General features: G+C 47.5%; 1 protein-coding gene across 1 annotated transcript in view; it reads right to left on the bottom strand.

The window, feature by feature from the left end:
- The window catches only part of LOC147712121 (pancreatic triacylglycerol lipase-like), a 201867-nt gene extending 183255 nt beyond the window's left edge, over positions 1-18612 (bottom strand). The window contains exons 1-2 of the mRNA XM_086920290.1: positions 18580-18612; positions 7862-7910 (exon numbers count right to left, since the gene is read on the bottom strand). Of these exons, the coding sequence (XP_086776416.1) occupies positions 7862-7910 (49 nt within the window). The 5' untranslated portion in view covers positions 18580-18612. The remainder of the gene's footprint in view (positions 1-7861; positions 7911-18579) is intronic.
- Positions 18613-21324: the final 2712 nt, after the last annotated feature.

Below are 21324 nucleotides of genomic sequence, written 5' to 3'. Positions count from 1 at the left end.
TAGTGTCCAATAACTGTATTCTCTAACTGATTAATTTTGGAGTTCATAATCCTTGTGCGTTCTAATAGGGGGAGTAAGAGAGATTTAAATAAAACTTCTATCTTAGTCAGGAGAAATTCATCAACCTTACAACTTTCATGATCATGCACTACAATGTTGGGAACAGCCTCTTCTGTAACTAGAGCATTGTGTGAAACTGCAGAAGATTGGGGTGGAACACAGATTTTTGGAATCTTAGGCATACCCACTTTATTAACCCCACCCGTCCTTTTCCTTTTGTTTGGGACTGATTTTTTCCGTACCTCCTTTATTGCACTAGGATCAGCCTGATCTGGCACTAATTCATTTCTGTCCTCACTATTCGGACTATTACTTTGGGTCGAACTCGCTATGGTTGTGTCCACTATGGAGCAATCTAAATCTTGGGAATGCAGTAGGGGTCTAGGATCAAGACAATGTCCCGAGTCAATGGTATGTGATAATAGGCTAATAGGGGTCGGAGAGACCACAGTACCAATATGTCCCAGAGAGGAGCGTTTCCCTGCCACTAAATCCACAGATAAACGTTTTTCAGCAAAAGCAATCTCCTCCAATATTCCTGTGGCCCTTATAAAGAAATCGTCGAGTGTCCCCGAAGCCACCCCCTTCTTAGTGGTGATCTGAACCGTTCGATCTTTGCCATTTCTTAGGGCCATATTGACGATTAATACTCAGCCTCCTGTACGCATAAAAAAACCAGAATAAACAAGATAAGTACTCAAAGATAATTAAATAAGGAGTGGTACACACTTTTTACCCAGCTGCTTAGAGAGGAGGCCCAGCCCAGCCTCGGCTGACCTCGGACGACCTCAGACGGTCCCGCCCTTGTCCCGGGCTTCTCCCGGGGCGCTCCCGCGCGCTCCCGCGCAGCAGACACGATGAGCTGTTAAGTAGGAAGGGAGATGGTGCAAGGGGGCGGGGCAAGCAGGGAGAGCGGCGCAGGTGTTCCAGGTAGACGGCAGGGACTCCTGGGAAATGGAGTCCCTGCTAACACCGCTCGCAGCCCTGCTGCGCTTCAGCCACACCCTACAACAGCAGTCTCCAAAGTCCTACCCCTTCGCTGGCACAATCCCGCTGATAACACAGCGAAGCGGGACCCGCGAAGTGGGTCCGGCAAGCTGCTGACAGATTAATGGGCTGAGGAAGAACAGAAGTCCAGGTCCGGAACACCAACTCCCAGCAGGTTTGGCAGAGTCGATATGGTCTCCCAACGTGAGTTCCAAGGCAGAGGTTTTTAAACTTGATGGTGCAAGGGGGCGGGGCAAGCAGGGAGAGCGGCGCAGGTGTTCCAGGTAGACGGCAGGGACTCCTGGGAAATGGAGTCCCTGCTAACACCGCTCGCAGCCCTGCTGCGCTTCAGCCACACCCTACAACAGCAGTCTCCAAAGTCCTACCCCTCCGCTGGCACAATCCCGCTGATAAGACAGCGAAGCGGGATCCTCGAAGTGGGTCCGGCAAGCTGCTGACAGATTAATGAGCTGAGGAAGAACAGAAGTCCAGGTCCGGAACACCAACTCCCAGCAGGTTTGGCAGAGTCGATATTTCTTCTATAATGTACAGCACGTTATGGAATAAATATACTCAAAAGGATCCAGAACTGTGTTGGCCTATGCATGGGTCATTTGATTTGCGAAAGATTCAGTATGTGGAGCAACGAATGTTTAAGCGAAAGGCTAGGCAAGAAATGTTTGACTGAGTACGAATGTGGGAGAAAGAAGTGCGTGAACGAATGAAGCGTGAACAAGCCCTGATTGAAAAAGAACAGCGAAAGAACATCGATGCAAAAGCATTAGAAATGAAAAATAAAGAAATAAAAGAACTAAAAGAGAGGGAAGATTGGGAGCGCCATTTACATGTAACTGGCCAATACTCTGTTTGGCGACCACTCTATTCTATCCTTAATAAACCTCAAGATGCTTTCTTGTTATTAGATTGTTCTTCACCTCCGTATACTCCTCCTTCTGCTCCTCATGATTCAGATGAGGACTTTCCTACAGACCAAGACAAAACATGAGAAACTCATTCTATGTTGTCCGCTGAACGTGCATCTCAGCTCAGATCTGCTGCTCGCAAAGCTGCCCGTAATACTGCTTCTGCTTCTGAACTTTTAGATAGCATAACGGATTGGCAGGAAAGGGAGCAAATATATTTTACAGAGGTGTTTGCACAGAAGTTGTTGAACGGTTTAGGAAATATTCTGAAGAATTGGAGCCTGTTGATATAGCAATGATTGTAAGCAAATGCGTGATGGTCTTTTTGTCTTTTCTCAGGTGGCTGACTTAATCAGGCATTTGGTTAAATTACGTGTTGAGACAGTCGGATTGTGAGAGGAGAAAAAGGCAGCAGACGCTGCTGCACAAACACGTGGCACAAGCTTCTATCTTAGGAACAGATAAGACTATGATAGTTCATGCAAAACCTATGCGGGAAGCCGCACCTTTGTATGTTCCTCCTAAAGGAGCGGGTACGAGTGATGATAAGGCTTCCTCTGATGCAAAGGGTTATTTTATTTATAATTTGGTTAACACTCCTTGGAATAGTGCGGATGTTATGGCTCTTAAAGCTGCATTGCCTGATCTGCAGAAAAATCCAGCAGCTTTTTGTAGGAAGTTGAGGGTGCCATTAGTTCTTGTACTATGACTCTGCCTGATATTGACCTGTTCTTCGGATTGATATTACCCCCTGATATGTGGAGAACTGTACGTAAGGTTGATGCTCATATGACTTTTGGGGCATTATGGAAAGATTTAGAAGGACTGGATGTAGAGAGGGAACCCGCACAGAAACCATGTCAGTTAATTTTAGGTTCTTCCAGCAGCCATATTAGTTAAGTTAAAAACGATTATTCCCCCTAAAAAGATAGTGAACTGTATTAGCGTCTTGTAAACAAAAGGCAGATGAATCGGTTTCTGACTTCTTTACGCGTTTTGAGGAGGCATTCCACTATTTTAGTGGCAAGTCATTGACAGATAACACAGGCAGGCATCTGTTTGTCGATAAATATGTCACAAACCTGTTGCCAGGAATAGCTAGTCGCCTTAAGGCCAGTGAGAGCTCATGGACTAGCTCTTCTCTGGTTTCTCTTTTAACTATGGCTCAGTATTATGAATGGCAGGAGTTAGAAGCAAAGGGTAATGAGGATAAGAAGACTAAGGGGTTAAAAATGAAGGTTAGGATGGCTCCGGTTTATGGTCCGCCTTCTAGAGGTAATGATAGAGGTGGATGTGGATCTTATGGTTCGTCTTTTCCTTCTTATACTCATTCGACTTTGTCTGTTGACCAGTGTGGGTACTGCAGGAAATTTGGCCATTGGGCTTCTGATTGTCCAGCATTGCATGCTCAGCAGTATTCACGTGGACGGGGACAAATGAGAAATCGCTTAGACTATTCAGGGCCTAGAGGAAGCACGGACGATCGTGCTAGGTTTGATGGTAATACACATGGACAGTATGGGTTTAACACTTTTGATAGACAAAATCAATATCAAATGTCTGATTATGTGCCGTCTGATTTGAAAGATTCTGCTTATGCATAGGATTGCCTAGGATGGGGTAAGGAATCAGTTGAAGTTCCAGTAGATCAGAAGGGTCCATATGTCACAGTACATGTTTTGGGTTCTACTGATCAGTTTCTGGTTTATACAGGAGCTACTCGTAGTGCCTTCTCTAAACAATTGGTTCCAAGGGCTCCCCTGTCTGACTTAACCATTACATCGATAGGGTTCGATGGAACCCATTTCTTAGCCCGCTATCACAGCCACTTGCATTCCATGTTGATAAATGTACTGCTCCATGTCTGTTTTTGCTCTCTCCAAACACACCAGACAATATTGTGGGTCTTGATATGCTCAAATATTTCAGGGCTACGATACAATGTTCTCCTGAAGGTGTACGTGTTATTTTGAATGACAACTACCCCGTCTTTGAGAGATCTTGTCTTTTTAAAGAGGATATTGCATTAGCTTTACTCCCTAGTACTTTGTGGGCTACTTCAGACACAGATGTAGGGCAAATGGTTATCCCACCAGTGCATATTGGTGTCAAGGAGGGCGATTCATCGCCACGATTGCCGCAATATCAAATTTCTCAAGAAGGGGAAGAAGCACTTATACGCATTGTCCATGATTTGATTAAAGTGGGAGTTGTGGAAGAAGTTCCTTATAATGTTTGCAACAGTCCTATTCTTCAAATTTTGAAAAATAAAATACTGAAACTAGGATTTACAGATTCAGCATTGATTTGCGAGAAGTTAATAAGATTGTAGTGCCCCAATACCCTGTGGTTTCTGACATTACGACACTTCTTACTCTGGTTCCTCCAACAGCAACTACAATTTCTGCGATCGATTTGAAGAATGCTTTCTTCTCGATTCCTATTCATTCTGATAGCCGATATTTGTTCGGCTTCACTTTGAATAATCAATCGTGTAGATTTTGTAGAATTCCTCAAGGGTACACTGAGAGTCCTAGCATTTACAGTCAAGCATTGAAAAGACAACTTGATTCTTTCGTTTTGCCTAAAGGAACGGCTCTCATACAATATGTCGATGACATTTTGTTGGCAGCTGATACGCCAGAACAGTGTGAAAAATTTACTTTGTCTTTGCTTTCTTTTCTTGCTACACACCATCATAAAGTATGCCAGAAGAAATTGCAATATTGTAGACCGAAGGTAACCTACTTAGGTCACCTTCTAAATAAGGAGGGCCGTGCACTATCGCATTCAAGCAATTTTAGATACACCAGTACCTTCCACTCAGAAAGATGTCCGTGCATTCATTGGGTTGACTTCGTTTTGCAGGCAATGGATATTAGGGTTTCCACACATTGTTAAACCCCTACTAGCGCTTTTGACTAAAGATACTCCAATGACATGGCTTGGCAGTTCGGGCTGAATTGTTCCCATGAGGCACAGGGTCAAGACTGATTTGCATATAGTTGTGTCTGAACTGGGGTGGCGAAGTGAGCTAAAGAACGATGATGGATTCAACCCAGATCTGTGACGGGGGGTGAGTGTCTGGAAAGTTTCAGCACTCCGTCCATCATCTCCTTGTGTTTGCCTCCTTTCATATGGTCTTCATTGCTTTGTTTTACTAACAGGAAAGTGTCACTCGGAGTGTCACACATTTGGCTGTAGAATATCACTCATATGTACACCGAAACCATGAAAATGTCACACATAGGCAACCTGTTAACTTGGCAGCTATGTCGTTTGGACTAACAGGAAGCTATGCAGTAGTGTAGAGCAAATATTCTGACAGGAGCTGAACTTCTGCAGGGTTACTGCTCTCACTGTAGTCTGGGTCCAAGAAGGATTCCTTTGTACAACTTGCTGGACACTAGGAAATGTAGGAGAGTCTACTTGCCTGCAGGCAAAGGGCTGACCTGATCCCAGCAAGGTTTGCAAAAGATCCAACTGACTAAAGATTCTGTGTGGAGGACTTCCCAATACCCCCGGAATTCTCAGGAGTCATGAGACCTCCACAACCCAGCATGCCCGAAGATAAATCCACCAAAGAACACATCATCTGGGTCACAAAGTTGCAAAATCACCTGCCCAGTATGTATGTCGACTTGATTCCCAACCTACTGCTCAGCATGCTCATATCAAGCCTTTCGCAGTTCAAGATGGACACAGATGTTGTTTATCTTCACACACCACCTTTTAGGTCTAGTTCAGGTAGCTGATGGGACCATCCTGACTTTGGAACTCTATGAACCATCACATTCTAAGGTCTATGGTTATACATATTTTGTAAATAAAGTTGTAGTTAAACCCCAACTCTCTCCAGTTTCAGTCATCAATTGTTGAAGCCATTTGTTTCAGTGAGTGTCCCCCATTCAGTAAATACACCCCTGCCACTATAAAATGTCAGCTGTGACCAGTAGGTTTGGATAAAAGGGGCCCTGAAATATCTCCTGGCAACCTGTTGCATTTGTCTCATTTAAAGAGTTGAAAGCAATTGGTTCCTAAAATGGCATTTCACCTGAAGTGGATGATGGCCTGACACCAGAAAATTGATCCCTAGTCACCATTGACTTCAGCACCTGAACTCAAAATAACTCATACGTGCGCCACTGACTCAGGATATCCCTGGCGGTTAGGAATAGTAAAAAACAGCCATCCAACTGCCCACTTTAAATAGGGCAGGAGGTCGAATGGATTACTTCTGATGGTCTCTACTCCCTCGGGCTATTGGAGGAAGGCTTACGCCAACAGAGTACAGTTTACTCAGTTGGCATAAACCTGGCTTTCTGCCCACTGCTAAGTCAGACAGGTAGATCAAGAGTTTGGCAGAGAAGATACTCCACCACCGATGTCACTGAATATCTTCTCTGTCAATCTCTAAATCAGCCTCTAAGTCTGAAAACACATTTTTGCCCCAGGTACACAACAAAATACTGTGTGGTAAAAGTCCTTTGTATAATCTAGAGGCCAGCTAAATTCTGAGTTCCCAGACTCAGATTTAATAGGGCCCACTAGGCTAATATAGGCTATATAGCTTTGGTTATAGAAAACACGATCTATCACTTATTACTTTATGGTGTTTATAATTATTGCCCTAGCCACTTGTGCACCAGGGCACTTTATATAGCCCACTACAAATACATAAAAAACATGAGAGCAATAAGTAACGATGGAGTAGAGGTGCCAGAAGTAGTTATAATGATGGTGCACAGGCTCCTTATGTTGCTGGACCGGGTGTGACTATTTCTGCCCTGATCACGTATTGTAATCCCCAATAGTCTTAGCCCTACTCTATCTTGTCACAATCTTGACTTATGTAGTGGATCCTCCACGAAGGCAGGGACACAATTGCTGAGAATGTTAGCCAAGTCCAACCAGCCAGGGTACCACAAAAGGGGCTAGCAATGTAATCATGCTTCTGAATTTTTCAAGTCAGTTCTGCAGGCAGGACAGCAGAGGGTAGGCTGGCAAGCCATAAGGTCTGTGATGAAAAAAAGTAGGACTAACAGTAATCAAGATTACTTAAGGTAAAGGGGAACATTACCTTTGTGTCCCTCTTCCTCATCCTATTTCTTACTGAAGAGGCATAGCAAACCACCAGGAGCTCTTCAGAGAGACCAGAAACCATACAAGAATAACAAACACAATCTATGTCCATTGACATCCAATAGACTGGTGCAGCACAGGGGCAAAGAAGACGACAAAAGACAAACCCCCAACTTCACTCTGAAAATCCCCATAAATGGCAAATGAATATCCCAATAATGAAATCAACTTCAAGTGTCACCGCGGCACCAGAGCTTCAATTCCATGCCCAGCCAAGTGAGAATCCCAAATGATGCATCCGTCATTGCACCCCTGAATCTCCCTGAACCCAGTAAGGGGTGTACTAAGTAGGGTAGAAGTGAGGAACGGATCCCAGCAATTGCTTATATTGACACACCTGTCCCTACTGCAGACGGGAGGAAGCTAGAGGATTCTGGGAACGCTGGGCCCTTTCATGGCACTTAAAACTGGAATGTGGGACTTGCACCCACAACATCTGAAGGTGTTATTTTCCTCTCTCAGGTGTGGGATTCGCCTAAGTAAGGACTGGGATGAGGAAGAGGTCCGTAAAGGTGATAGTAGCCATGCTTATGTTGGCCAGTTCCCATCATTCTACTACGCATGCTCATATGTTTTGATTTTCTTTCTAATTCATGCTTCTCAGTACGTTCTGTAACGAAACCTGGACACTGTACTTAAGTCACTGAAATGCATTGTATCATTAAACTGAAGGCAAAGGTTTACTTTGCCAAATGGTTGTAAGAAATTAAGAGCTCAATAAGACTAAAGTAGCAGCTGCTAGGTCTCACCCTTCACTGTTCCGAGCAGAGAAAGAGAAATGGCCCAGATTCGCAGCATCTAGTGAGAGAAAGAGATTAAGAGAAAAGATACCAATGAGTGCGTTTCTCTGATAGTTTAAATGTGTTGTAATATTATTCCTCACAGAGCAAGCTTTCAAAACATTATTTTCTCAGTCCATAATGCTAGCCGTTTCCAGTAGTCAGTCGCACAGACCATAAACCTTACTTGGTTGTCAGATCCCACTGTTTACTAGATTTTGATTTTTGTATCCTCTCTGGACAGGCAGACATTTTACGGATGTGTGATTCTGATCCGTCCTAAAATGTTCACGTGTTTTGCTCCATCAAGAAGGAATGATTCATGTAATTTTACATTTGACATGTCTGTGTCTTATTCTAAACTGTTTTCCAATAACTATTCATTACAATACAACTGTGCAAAAGCTGTACATTATTGACACAATGTAATTTTGCTGAAACAGGAAAAATTAGGATTTCACATGAGCAAAATAGGACTTTAAAATGACTGACCAAATAAAATTGTTGATTTGTAACACATTTTGCTCCTTAATGAGCCACCATCCTCTCTCCGGTACTCCTCGGCACAATAACAATCATTCTCAGCACGTGAGGTGGCGGAATACAATGTTGACATATAAAGGAAAGGCGGGGCTGACATCGGCCCCGCCGCAGGTATGGAGGGGTGCAGCGGTCCCCACCCACTACCCGCTCTAGCTGTTCGGCCGCGTCCCCATCGCGTCACCAAGACGCGGCGAGCGCCTCAACGTAGATTGGGTCCCGGAGTGACACGGAAGTGATTGAATCACTTCAGATTCACTATGGAACAAAGGCCAGGCCGGTTAGATCCGGCCTGGCCGAGGAGGTGATAAAAGGCCGTGGAGCGCGGGAGTCTGCCTTTCTGACTCCGCACGCCACGGCCTGCCCTCCAGGCTCAAGGAGGCTGTAATTCTTTTCTTTTATTGTCCAGGAATGGTGTAAGTATGCCCGCTCCCGCCGCAGAATGGGGTGCTGCACGTAGGCATGGAAGGACACTAGCATACTTACGGCTCATTGAGTTAAGCGTTGCCGCTGACATCCCGTGTGACCTGCAGGTCACGAGTTCAAATCTTGGCAGGGATGATAAACTGTGTTTGTCATATTATTGCTTCCAAACATCATCAGTTTTTTCGACTCGAATACACGAGTAAAGTAATGCAGCACTCTCCCTATTTTATTCCAGAATAAGTGGCTCATCATAAAAGTACGCGGGCCTGGGGGCATGTTGGATGTTTATTCCCAGGACACCCCCACGCCGCATGGCTCACCTGCTGTAGCGCGTCCTTGCCTGGTACCCCTAGTTGCTGCTCGTCCTCTCCCTGCTACTGCCCTCATGATCCCCGTTGTGCCCTTGCTGCCTTGTGTTCTTGGCACCTTTGTGTCTTATCACTCTCCTTCTCCTGTGACTGCTTCCTGGTTGTGATCCCGCTGTGCCCTTAGCTGCCTTTTGTGTTTCTTGTCACTTTCGTGTTTTTATCCCTATCCCTCTCCTGTGATTAGCTTCCTGGTTCGTGTGCCCCCACCCATTCCTGCCGCCGTTTCCCGCCGCCGATCCCTCGTAGCCCAGCCCCCTTTTCTCCTCAGAACCCCACTGGCCACCCCGCTCCCGCCTCCCAGCTGCTCCTCCCTCCCACTTCATCTCATATGGAGCCCGCGCGTATGCGCAGCGGTCACGCACAGCGGGCGCGCCGATTGTGCGCCGAAGGCGCGCCAAAGGCAAGCCTGTCTGCGCCCATCTGCACCTGGACCGCGCCCAGCGCCAGGACCCCTGGACCTCGAGTATGCCAGCTCACCCGATGAACTTACGACGCCGCCTCCCTCCACGCACTCAATGCCAGCCGGTACCCCGCCTGCTACCGAGCCACCCTGAAACGCACCCACGGACCCTTCACCTGCCAAGCCCGCAAATTCACCTGCCTCCGCACTTGCACCGCACCCACCAAACCAAGCTCCAGCAACAACTACCTCAAGTGCATCCTGCTCAACACCCGCTCCGTCCACAGCACGCCGTCGAACTCTGGAACCTCCTCGACACAACATCACCAGACGTCGCCTTCCTCACAGAAACATGGATGAAAGCCTCCTCAGCCCCCGACATTGCCATAGCCATCCCGGAAGCCTACAATATCACCCGGAGGGACCGCGTCAACCAAACCGGAGGAGGCATTGCCATCGTCCACAAAAACACCATCCGCATCACGACCAACTCCGACGACACCCTGACCAGCGCCGAGCACCTTCATTTCCAGATTCACACCGACCCCAAGACCACCCTCAGAGGCACCCTCATCAACAGACCCCCGGGACCACGCCCACAATCCAGCGAAGCCATCGCAGACTTCATCAGTCCGCACGCCCTCACCTCCACAGACTACATCCTCCTCGGAGACCCCAACATCCACCTGGAGAACAACAAGGACTGCAACACCGCCACTCTGCTGGATAACCTCGCCACCTCAAGCAGCTGGTGAACACCCCCACCCACTACGCCGGACACACGCTGGATCCCATCTTCTCCTCCAGCAAGCACATCTCCTTCAGCCACTCCACCGGACTACACTGGACAGAACACAGCTGCGTCCACTTCAACTTCAGGAGAACCACGACCCACCACCACCCGCAACAGGACCCCGCAGAAGCTGGAGCAAGATCACTGCCGACCAGCTCACCACCTCCCTCAGCCAGAACCCCCCGCCAACACGACGGACCCCAACGAAGCGGCCCGCAACCTCACACAGTGGCTGACCAACTGCACCGACGAAATCGCACCAATGAAGAACCCTCCCAACAGACCCGACAACAGAAAAGCCTCCTGGTTCACCAACGACCTCAAAAACTCCAAGAAAACCTGTCGCACCCTCGAGAAAACCTGGCGCCACGACCAGACAGCGGAGAACATGACAGCTCTCAAGAACGCCACCTGCAAACACCACCAACTGATCCGCACCACCAAGAAGACATCATTCACAGAACGACTGGACAACAACACCCAAAACAGCAAGGAACTCTTCAGCATCATGAAAGAGCTCTCCAACCCCAGCGCCTGCAAAAACGACATCATACCCTCCCAAGACCTCTGCGACTCACTCGCCTCATTCTTCCACCGCAAGATCGAAGACATACACAACAGCGTCGGCGCGCTGACCACGCACCCAATCACCGAACCAGCGACCCCGACCACCACCCTCTGCACTTGGACCCCCATCAGCACCGAAGACACCTCCCGCCTGATGAACACCATCCACTCAGGCTCCCCTACCGACCCCTGCCCACACCACATCTTCAACAAAGCCGACGCCATCATCGCACCCCAACTCCGGAACATCATCAACAGCTCCTTCGCATCTGCCACCTTCCCAGACAGTTGGAAACATGCCAAGCTGAGTGCCCTTCTGAAGAAACCCACCGCGGCCCCACGGACCTGAAGAACTTCCGCCCCATCTCACTCCTCCCCTTTCCAGTCAAAGTTATAGAGAAGGCCATCAAAAGACAGCTCTCCGCCTTCCTCGAGACAAACGGATCCCTCGACCCCTCACAGTCAGGCTTCCGGGCAAACCACAGCACTGTGACCGCCCTTATCGCAGCTACCGACGACATCAGGTTCCTACTCGACAACGGGGAAACTGCGGCCCTCATCTACCTGGACCTCTCAGCAGCCTTCGACACCATATGCCACCGCACCCTGACTCAGCGCCTCAGCAACACCGGAGTCAGAGGAGCGGCCCTGGAATGGATCATCTCGTTCCTCGACAGAAGAACCCAGAGAGTCCGCCTCCCCCCGTTCCGATCCGTGGCCTCCGAAGTCATCTGCGGCGTTCCGCAAGGATCCTCACTCAGCCCCACCCTCTTCAACGTCTACATGAGCCCCCTCGCAGCCATCGCACGCCAACACAACCTCAACATCATCTCCTACGCCGACGACACCCAGCTGATCCTCTCCCTCACCAACGACCCAGCCACCGCCAGAGCCAGCCTTCAGGAAGGGATGAAAGACGTCGCGGAATGGATGAAGAACAGCCGCCTGAAACTGAACTCAGACAAGACGGAAGTCCTCATTCTCGGACCATCCCCCTCCGCCTGGGACGACTCCTGGTGGCCCCCGGCCCTGGGCACCGCACCCAAGCCAACAGACCAGGCTCCCAACCTGGGCTTCATCCTGGACTCCTCCCTCACGATGGCCAAGCAAGTCAATGCCGTCTCGTCATCCTGCTTCAACACCCTGCGCATGCTCCGAAAGATCTTCAGATGGATCCCCACCGAAACCAGGAAGACGGTCACCCAGGTCCTCGTCACCAGCCGCCTGGACAATGGGAACACCCTCTCTGCTGGAACCACAGCCAAACTACAGAAAATACTCCAGCGCATTCAAAACGCCTCAGCACGACTCATCCTGGACATCCCTCGCCACAGCCACATCTCTGCTCACCTGAAAGACCTTCACTGGATCCCCGTCAACAAAAGGTTCACGTTCAGACTCCTCACCCATGCTCACAATGCTCTCCACGACACGGGCCCGAAGTACCTCAACAGTCGCCTCACATTCTACACCCCTAACCGCCAGCTCCGATCCGCCAGCCTCGCCCTCGCCACCACCCCATGGATCCGCAAAGCCACCGTCGGAGGAAGATCCTTCTCCTACCTGGCAGTAAGCATGGGCGGAAAATCCGTTTCGCTCGTGGATTTTGCGGATTTTCAGTAAATTCGCAATCCGCGAGATTCGCGAATCTCCCGCAAAATCCGCAAATCCGCGAGCAGCGGATTTTGCTCGCACTGTTCGCACTGTTCGCGTGAGTTCGCGCCCCGCGAATAAGTGCAAAATTGCAGAAATACGATCTTAGCAAAACTGAAAGTAACTACTTACCAGGTTCAAAAGTTCAGGCTCATCATTAGTAGCCATTTCCTGTAGTGCTTCCTGAGGGGCCCCTCCAGAGTTCAGTTGCCAGTTGAAACTATTATGTGACCCTGCTCTGAACCTCAGAATAGTTACACATATGCCACAAAGGTCCTGAATTACAGCTAAGGGAGACAAGCAGGAGCCAGGCTGGAAGTTCAAATCCATTAATCAGCCCCTAATGCATTATTGTCAGTTGGGGCAGGGCAGGTGTTGTAACTAATTTTGCAACAATGAAAGCACTTAGCAAGTGCAAAAGATCACTAATCAGGAAGCACTAAGGAAGCAGGTGCCAGCTAAAAAAATATTCTGTGACACATTAATCAGCCCCAAATTAATTCAGGTCACTTGAGGCAGGGAAGGTGTGCTTGCGTTGCCACAATAATGTACACTGACTGGACAACCAGAGGGTGCTGTGATGAAACAGAGGGTGGCATGGGTGGGCCAGAGGGTGGCATGAGTAGTCAGAGAGTGGCAGTGGTGACAGAGAGTGGCAGTGATGAAGAAGAGTGTCCCAAACAGGCTGGACACGTAGAAACAACAAGTTCGCGAAACTTGCGACCCGACAGGTAAGTTTGCAATTTGCGACATTGTAAAAAACCCTCGCGAACTGGCAGAAACCCGCGCAAACACAAAAAAAAAAATCTGCAAATTCGCGAGAATTCGCGGATTTTGCGGATTGCGAGTTCGCAAATCCGCAAAATTCGCGAACGCGAGATTCGCAAAATTCGCCCATGCTTGCCTGGCAGCCAAGACATGGAACACCCTCCCCATACACTTACAGCTGACCGTGGACCATCTCTTCTTCAGGAAACAACTCAAGACCTGGCTGTTCGAGCAGTAGCGACCCCCCCCACCCCCCCCAGCACCTTGAGACCCTTACGGGTGAGTAGCGCGCTTTACAAATTCTGCTGATTGATTGATTGATTGATTGCCAGGCTGTAACTGCGCAAGATGGTGTAATATCTCCGGTACTAGTGGTGTTTGACAAACTGTTTGTAACAGTAACTAGGTTTACGGCTTTTCGGGAACTATAAGGGGGGGTGCCATGGCCTGTAAGCCAAATGCTATTAGTGGGCTTGCACCACCGGTGGGGCCACCCGCAGGGGTGTCCCTGTGAGATGTGTTTTCAGACCTATCACTGTAGGGTCAGCTCACGAAGTTAGTGAATTGCCAAAAATGGCCCAAATCATCTTTTCTTAACATACAGGTTACCTCTGGGGCGGGCTCCAGGTTTCTACATGGGGTCATTCATGGTTACTAAAAGGTATACTGCAGTCAAGCATATTTCTTGCCAGGCCGATGCTATTGGTATTCCCGAAGTCTGTCAACACATACATGTATGAGCGTATCGGTGTGACATGACACCACCCCCAAAAGCTTACGTGCACCAGCACATGATGCCTGGGGCTTTAGACACAGGTCCCAAATTCCTATGTACCGCCGCAAATGCGCACAGGGATACCCTTGAAGGTGTGACAACAGGGCCTGGGGTGTCCTGTTTTGAGGTCATCAGTGTTGCGAGTGTACCTGAGTTACCCTCCCCGAGGTCCTTGCCAAGTATGCCTGACCTCCCTACCATGTAAAGAAATTGCTGTAATATGCTAAGCATACCTCCGTCAGTAAGTAATGCGCTATTTCACTGCACTTCACACTCTGTACTGTCCTTAAGTAATTATGAAGGTGCCATTGCATTCACTGTAGACTTCAGGTCTATTCATAATAAAGGTCATACTACCAGGCACCCTCACTGTAAGCCTAATTTGAATGCTCTGCATGTGACACAAACTGATGCTATGCTAAACACTCGCAGTTGCAAGTTGGATGGGAATGCATATGGTGCTAATCTTAGCTAAGGCTTAGCATGTGACAGCGATGTAAATACAAGGTGAGGTCGCGCGAGTACATTAGCAACACGTAGGGTACAGGTGTAGTATCATGCGGTGTCGACACAGCCTTTGGCCAGCGTATGGGATGTTGGGGTTGTGTTGGAACAGTACCTATGCACCTTAGGTTGGGGGGGTGAGTGAAAAGAGGGGGTCAGTCTCAGGACATAAGACTGGCATGTTTACTGCATCTTTCATCCGAAAGCCAGAAACACTGATCATTTGTGTTTGTTTTTTCATTTATGTATGACCGGATCCATGGCGGATACCTGGGAAGTGCTCCACACCGCAACAACTGCAAGAGGTGGACAGCCAAGGTGACTAGTACATCCAGAACGTGAGTGGCAAGCAAGAGCATCAAGTGTGATGGGCGATCGATCAAGGGCTCAAGAGGTGCCAACACTGGGTTGATTGTTCATTGGTGTGTTAACCATAGGTTGTGCTAGCCGCAGTAATGTAGCAGTAGGTTGCTTCACATAATGTAGCAGAATGTTCCCTATTGGGAAACAGTGTTTCTACCGTAACGGCGCCTTTGCTCGTAGGTGCCACCGTGGTCATGATAAGTTTATCGGTATGCTACCAATTGGTTGTGCCAGTCGTAGTAATGTGGCAGTACACAGGGGTGTGCCTGGGCAGCTTGGCCAAACCCAGGAGTAATAGGCGTATGCAACACTTCAGCACCCCTTGTCGGGAAGCAGTACTCTGCCTTTACGGCGCCCGAGCTCCCAGTTGCCATCGTAACAGACACAGCGTGGTGGGGATATTCCATAGTAAGGAGTTAGGCATACACAGAACATTTCCCGGAGCATACTGGTCAGGTGTAAGTGGTTCACAGACTTCATGATATGCCAGTGGGAGATTTTGTGGCCTGTGGTTCCCGGGTAGCCTTACATTGCACCAACAGTGAGTGTCAACGTCTGGAGTGCCGTGTCTTATCTGGCGCAGCATGATGCCATCAATTGGGCCCAGCTGGTGGCCCCATGATGGCAGGTCTAATTTCCCAGGATCGGACAGCCTTAGCATATCTATCCCGCACTTGGGAGGGGGTGTGAAAGGACCAGGTACACCGGGACGCCTGGGTAGAAGTGTGAGTCGACATGTCTGTGCTTGGGTTACACCCTGGCGCAGACATTTCAGAGATTCCAATAGGCGAAGGGAGTCTGTGAGGCCATTGGGCCACTGGAAGCAAATACCTAGTAACATAAATGGTGAGGCTAGCCAGGGCTTGATACTTACAGACCATAGCCCCGGGGTGCATCTGAGGGGAGTCGTGCTATTTGAAAGACGGCGTCCATTTGTCCACAACGGGGGATGAAACCATCGCAGAGAATCTTCTTGCCTAGTTAGTGGCGTATAAGGATGAGGCATGACCTTGCAGTGGGTTGGTGAAGCCTCATAGTCTGACTAAAAAATATAACGGGTTTATGAATGTTAAGGATAGGGCATGACCTTTCAGTGTAGGAGGATAGGGGGGGCAGATAGTCGGTCTACGCTGGCCTGTGGCGGTAAGGCCATGATTGGTGAGCAGTTAATTTAAGGTCCTTAGGGATCGGCGCCATTCTTTAATGGGGTCGCCTTAAGGGAGGGACAAGTGGTCTCTCCTAGAACTCCAGGGGCAGTTACAGCCAGTTGGCTACATGGGTGCAGGGGAGGGGAGAGTCACGCTTTCTCTAGGCTGGTTGGCCATCGCGCACGTGCACAATGACGCCAGTAAACGGCGCAGAGATGCAAGGGCCCCCTTTAATGGAGTTAATAGGGCATACGGGGGTAACCGGGGGGGGGGCGGAAGTACCCTCAAGGTAAGCGGGCACTCTGCGCATGCGCACTGCGACGGAAGGGCGTGGTTAATAGGGCGTACGGGGTAACGGGGGGGAGGAGTACCCTCACTGTAAAACAGGCCCTCTGCGCATGTGCACCCCGACAGGAGGGCGTGGTTGTAGTGATAAGGATCTGACACCAGTTAGTGACCTTGCCGTAGGCCCAAATAGGATACGCAGAAAAGAAATATTGTATAATGTGATTGATATGTTAGATTAAGGTAGGAAATACCTCGTACTAGAAGTATGTTAAGGTTAGCCATCTGATATCTGTATATATCAATTGTAATCAAATGTCATGGACCTTTTTTCTGCGTAATTGTGTAAATATTGTTTATTTCAAGTTTTGATTTATTTTATATGTTTGAATAAATACGGCCGGGGGGGTTGTACGACCCCCCGCCTCCAAAGAAATCCCTCTCACGTCCTGGGTAATAATGTTTGTTAACGGAAGGAAGGGGTCCTCCCGCAGTCCCTGGCCATAATGCTGATATGGTTTTCTATCTTATTTATTCAAGAAAAGGAAGGAGGAAAAATGTTCTATTTTTTTTTTGCATCAATGTTATGTTGCATAATGTTTACCCTCAAATTACCTAGGCATCACAACTATTATGTGTGCACTAGACATTGCTCTGTAAAGATTGGACGAATTTTAATTGCTCTGTAAGTTGGCGCAGCAGTGTCCAAATGGGTAAATCTACTTATGTTGTCTGATGTAATACCTGACATATGAAACACCCAAAAATTCAATAAAACACATTTAAACAAACAAAAAAACAGAAATATATTACATGCATTTTGCAGAATTAACATTTAGAAGCATCTTTATGGAGTGAAAACATATTTCAGGTACTTGTGCTAGAGATAGTATTTTTGGTAGGAATACTTGGAATAAGTGTCCGTGAAGTACCAACGTTCGATTAATAGTTGTCAAAATTGTGCAGCAAAAAGACTAATTATGTGTGAAGGAAAGATAAAGTATTTAACAGAATTAAATGCAAATTAGGCGGCACATTCTGAGGACTATCTAACTGCTGACATTTTAACACACATTGATATAAAGTGAACCCAATGATCTACCAAATTATTTACACAAAACATATCAATATTCAAAAAGTAGCAACAACTATTGATTTGTCTTGCATAAAATAACAGGCACGGCCTCAGGAGACAAGTCACCAAAAGAAGTCACTTTCACTTGCACAACAACTGCAGAGATATCTCTTCGCATGTCGGGGTGATTTTAGAATGACATAGAAGCGGTAGGTGGGGCGACATTATTGATTTTGATTGGCTCTAGATTTCATTTTCACCACTCTGAGACCGTACATTTCACTGTGCCAATCTCAGAGCTACTGTGCGTCAGACGGTAATAAAGCATTGTCTGGATGGGGCCTGATAACGCCTTATTCTTCCCAGTTGTCACGTGGTCCGGTTCGGTCTGGCTTAGAACTGTAAATGCAAGCTAGCCCGACCCCTCTGTCCTCCGAAACATAAAGGAACACTATGCTACAATAGAGCAGGGCCCTGGACGAGATGGCGCTGCTAGTCACTGTTACAGATTACAAATTGCAGAGCTGCACGCGTCCTCCGATTACTGGAGCACACTCCGCAGATTTTGCATACCGGGTGATAACGGTGTTTACAAATGCTGTTGCATGTTCTGTGACACGGCACAGGCGTGTTCTGTGACTGTCGACCTCAGCTGCTGTCACCCTCTCTTTGAGTGAGTGTGAAAGTAGTCCACAGCTGTGCTATGCTCTTGAATACGCCTCCCGTCCCATCACTTTTGTGGCGCTAAACAACGAAAGCTCGGTATTATACTAATATGCAGGTCATCTGAACCGCCCTCAATCAACATTGGGACTGGTACTTCGGGGCGTATTTCCAAGCCCCTTGCGCCGCCAGTACGTCACGTTTTCCCATATTTAAAGTGACGCACCGGTGGCGCGAGGGGCTTGTAAATAAGCTCCAAAGTGTGTAGATAGGCGCCGGATCGCCCGCACAGACTTCGGACAGTTGACACGTCTGTCACTCCGGCGCGCAGTGATGCTGCGCCCAGAAATGCGCGCTTACCTTCGCTCCGTCTGCGTCCCGGCTGCTTCTGAGTTCTTGCAGCCTGGGCTGCTGTGCTTAAATAGAGGGCTCTGGGGGAGGAGGCGGCTACTGAGCAACTGGGTGCGTTTGCGGACCTTTGGTAAGAGGGTAAAGTGTTGTTTCCATCATTTCGAACGTATATGATGTTACTCAAACAGAAACGTACATTAGTGTGGTGCTCTGTCGGTTACCAGACAAGAGGTCTGCTGACGTGAAGCACCCACTTACATTGTTTGCCAGGTGTGACATTGTCTCCGAGCACGGGAGAAAGCACAGCATCAGATGGACGCCAACATACAAAGCAAGGAGTGGTTGTCAGACAGCAAAGAAATACAGTTCAGAAGAGTCGTGAGCAGTGAGCGTTTAACTCACAGTTATCTTGCCAACTGAAGGGTATATTTACTAGGAAGTGGCGGAGCGCAGCGTTAGCCACCTTGGCTTATTGCCGCACTCTGCCGCTTACAAAATGCAGGGCTGCACCGTATTTACCATATGGAGCAGCCCTGGTTTCCTCCAGTGCTGGCACTAATTTTAGCTGCCAACTGTCAACGCAGGCACCCTTGCACTATCCTGCATTGTAGGGGTGATTGTTTATGTGCAGGAAGATGTCCCTTCCTGAATATAAAAATATAAAATGGCATTTTGAAACTTCTATGTGTGCGGCTTAATGCAGCACACATAGAAGTTGCAAAACATATTTTTTTATTGATTGTTTATGGGCAGTAAGGGTCACATTCCTGCATGTAAACAATCAATGTCCTTTTGTTGTGCAGCACACATAGAAACAGCAAAAACGAGGAGAAAGGAAACATTTCTCCTTGTTGCGCCTGTTTAAGTCAAGGTTTTCTCCGGTCTTAATTCTGGCACTTTCCAATATTTACGCTGCCCTTGTAAATTTGGGGCAGCGCCAAATAAATGGGTGTTGCAGTGGACGCCCACAACACCACCAATTGCCTGCCCCTTTCACACTGAGTGATGTGTGAAAGGGTGCTTTAATTACAAGGCAGCGTTCAGCCACGGTAAGTGGCTGAACGCTGCCTTGTAAATAAGGCAAAGCCCATATCAACCCAGGAACGTCACTAAAAGTGACGTTCCTGTGGCAATAAGGGCTTGTAAATATGCCCCTGAGTGTCATAACTGTTTACCGCTAAAAAGTGCATGTAGACTCTTGGTTACAGGTTTCACGTCCGATGAAGTTACCTCTGCCTTTCATCCTTCTAAAAGTACAGAAAATCTGTTAATTACAATTCTATGAAAGGACATACCTGGAAGGCAGAAATATGCAAACACGTTATAACTGTTGATACACAGATTACATGAAGCATGTGAGCTGATTAGCTCGGCACTTACATGTCAGAGTTAGTATGTCAAACCTTATTTTTGTGTTTCGGTTGTCCTCCGCTGTTTTCTCCTTTCTGCGTAATTTTTCAGTTTTACCAGGTTCTAGCTCTACAAAGTAAAGAGAGGAGGATATGTGGCCTAACGGCCAGACTTGCCCACTTTGGAACTAGAGAACCACGTTAGAGTCCTGCATGGCGGCCAACACCTGTAATTCTGGACGAAACACTTAAGCTCCTCGTACATATATACACATATATATTTAAACTTACCATAGTAGTGCGTGGTAAAGACATGCGAGGTAAAAGCATACGCGTGCTAAACAAATGCGAGGTAACAAATGTATTTTAAAGGCATGCAATGTTTTTACCAGTGTTGTACCGTCATACACCCTTTTTCCCTACTCCATTGCTTTAAATATCCTTAAACACTATTCAACATCTTTTATCTCATGACCTTTCTTTGTTTATTGCACTTTATACATTATGCGTTGTAATCATGACATTGTAGACACTGAAGTTACAAATACCAACTTCCCCCCAAAAGGAAAATGCTTCCAAAAAATAGCCCAAGAAAACTGGGGGCACCAGAAATCACAACTAGCTTCAAAATAATGCACTCTGTTTAAAACCAACAGAAGCGGTACCTAAGGAAGGAATTCTGGTGGTAAATTATTGGTGAAGGAGATGCATTTACCTCCAATAATTTAAGAGTAATGGGGAGTCTCAAAGGATTAAAATGGTATGTAAATAGCGAGCCTTGAGTTAAAAAATCAACCTTTAAAAATGGATTCCTCCCCAACACCCCCTCCCCTTCGTTAGCAAACATCTCAGGAAGATTTAATGCTGTTGTCCTTTGATCAGCAGCTTGACCAAAGGTTAGATTCATACACAGGATTTATCTTCATCTAATCGTTTACAATAACCTTCACTTCATACTGGCCTTAGTTATCTCCAGTGTAAATCACACACTATATGGTTCATCTTCCAATGCTAGCAAAATGAGTCTGCCCAAATGATTTTACAACTAGGCTGTTCCAGCCCTTATTACTCTTGCTGCCTGTCGATGAAAGTGAGATACGGGAAGATGTTTTACTGATTCACAGAGCAGTGAACGCCCTTGGCTCATTTGTTGTGGATGATCACAACCTGCACGGACAAAACACAACACCTCCAGACAGGCATGGTCTTATTAATTTTTATGCAATTCATATTTTGATTGAATAGTGTTAGAGAAAAACAGGCATGAAAAGCGACAGCACACAAACATTTTCATGCTTTCCAATTAAAAGCAAACTGAAATGTATATTCAAGAAACAGAGATTAGTTCAGACTCACTATCACCGTGCCCCCTTTGTTGGAGTACAATCAGATGGGCAAGTACCTA

This window comes from Lissotriton vulgaris, chromosome 5, assembly GCF_964263255.1.
Source record: "Lissotriton vulgaris chromosome 5, aLisVul1.2, whole genome shotgun sequence".
Taxonomy (NCBI): domain Eukaryota; kingdom Metazoa; phylum Chordata; class Amphibia; order Caudata; family Salamandridae; genus Lissotriton; species Lissotriton vulgaris.
This window is presented reverse-complemented; position numbering and strand designations above follow the sequence as displayed.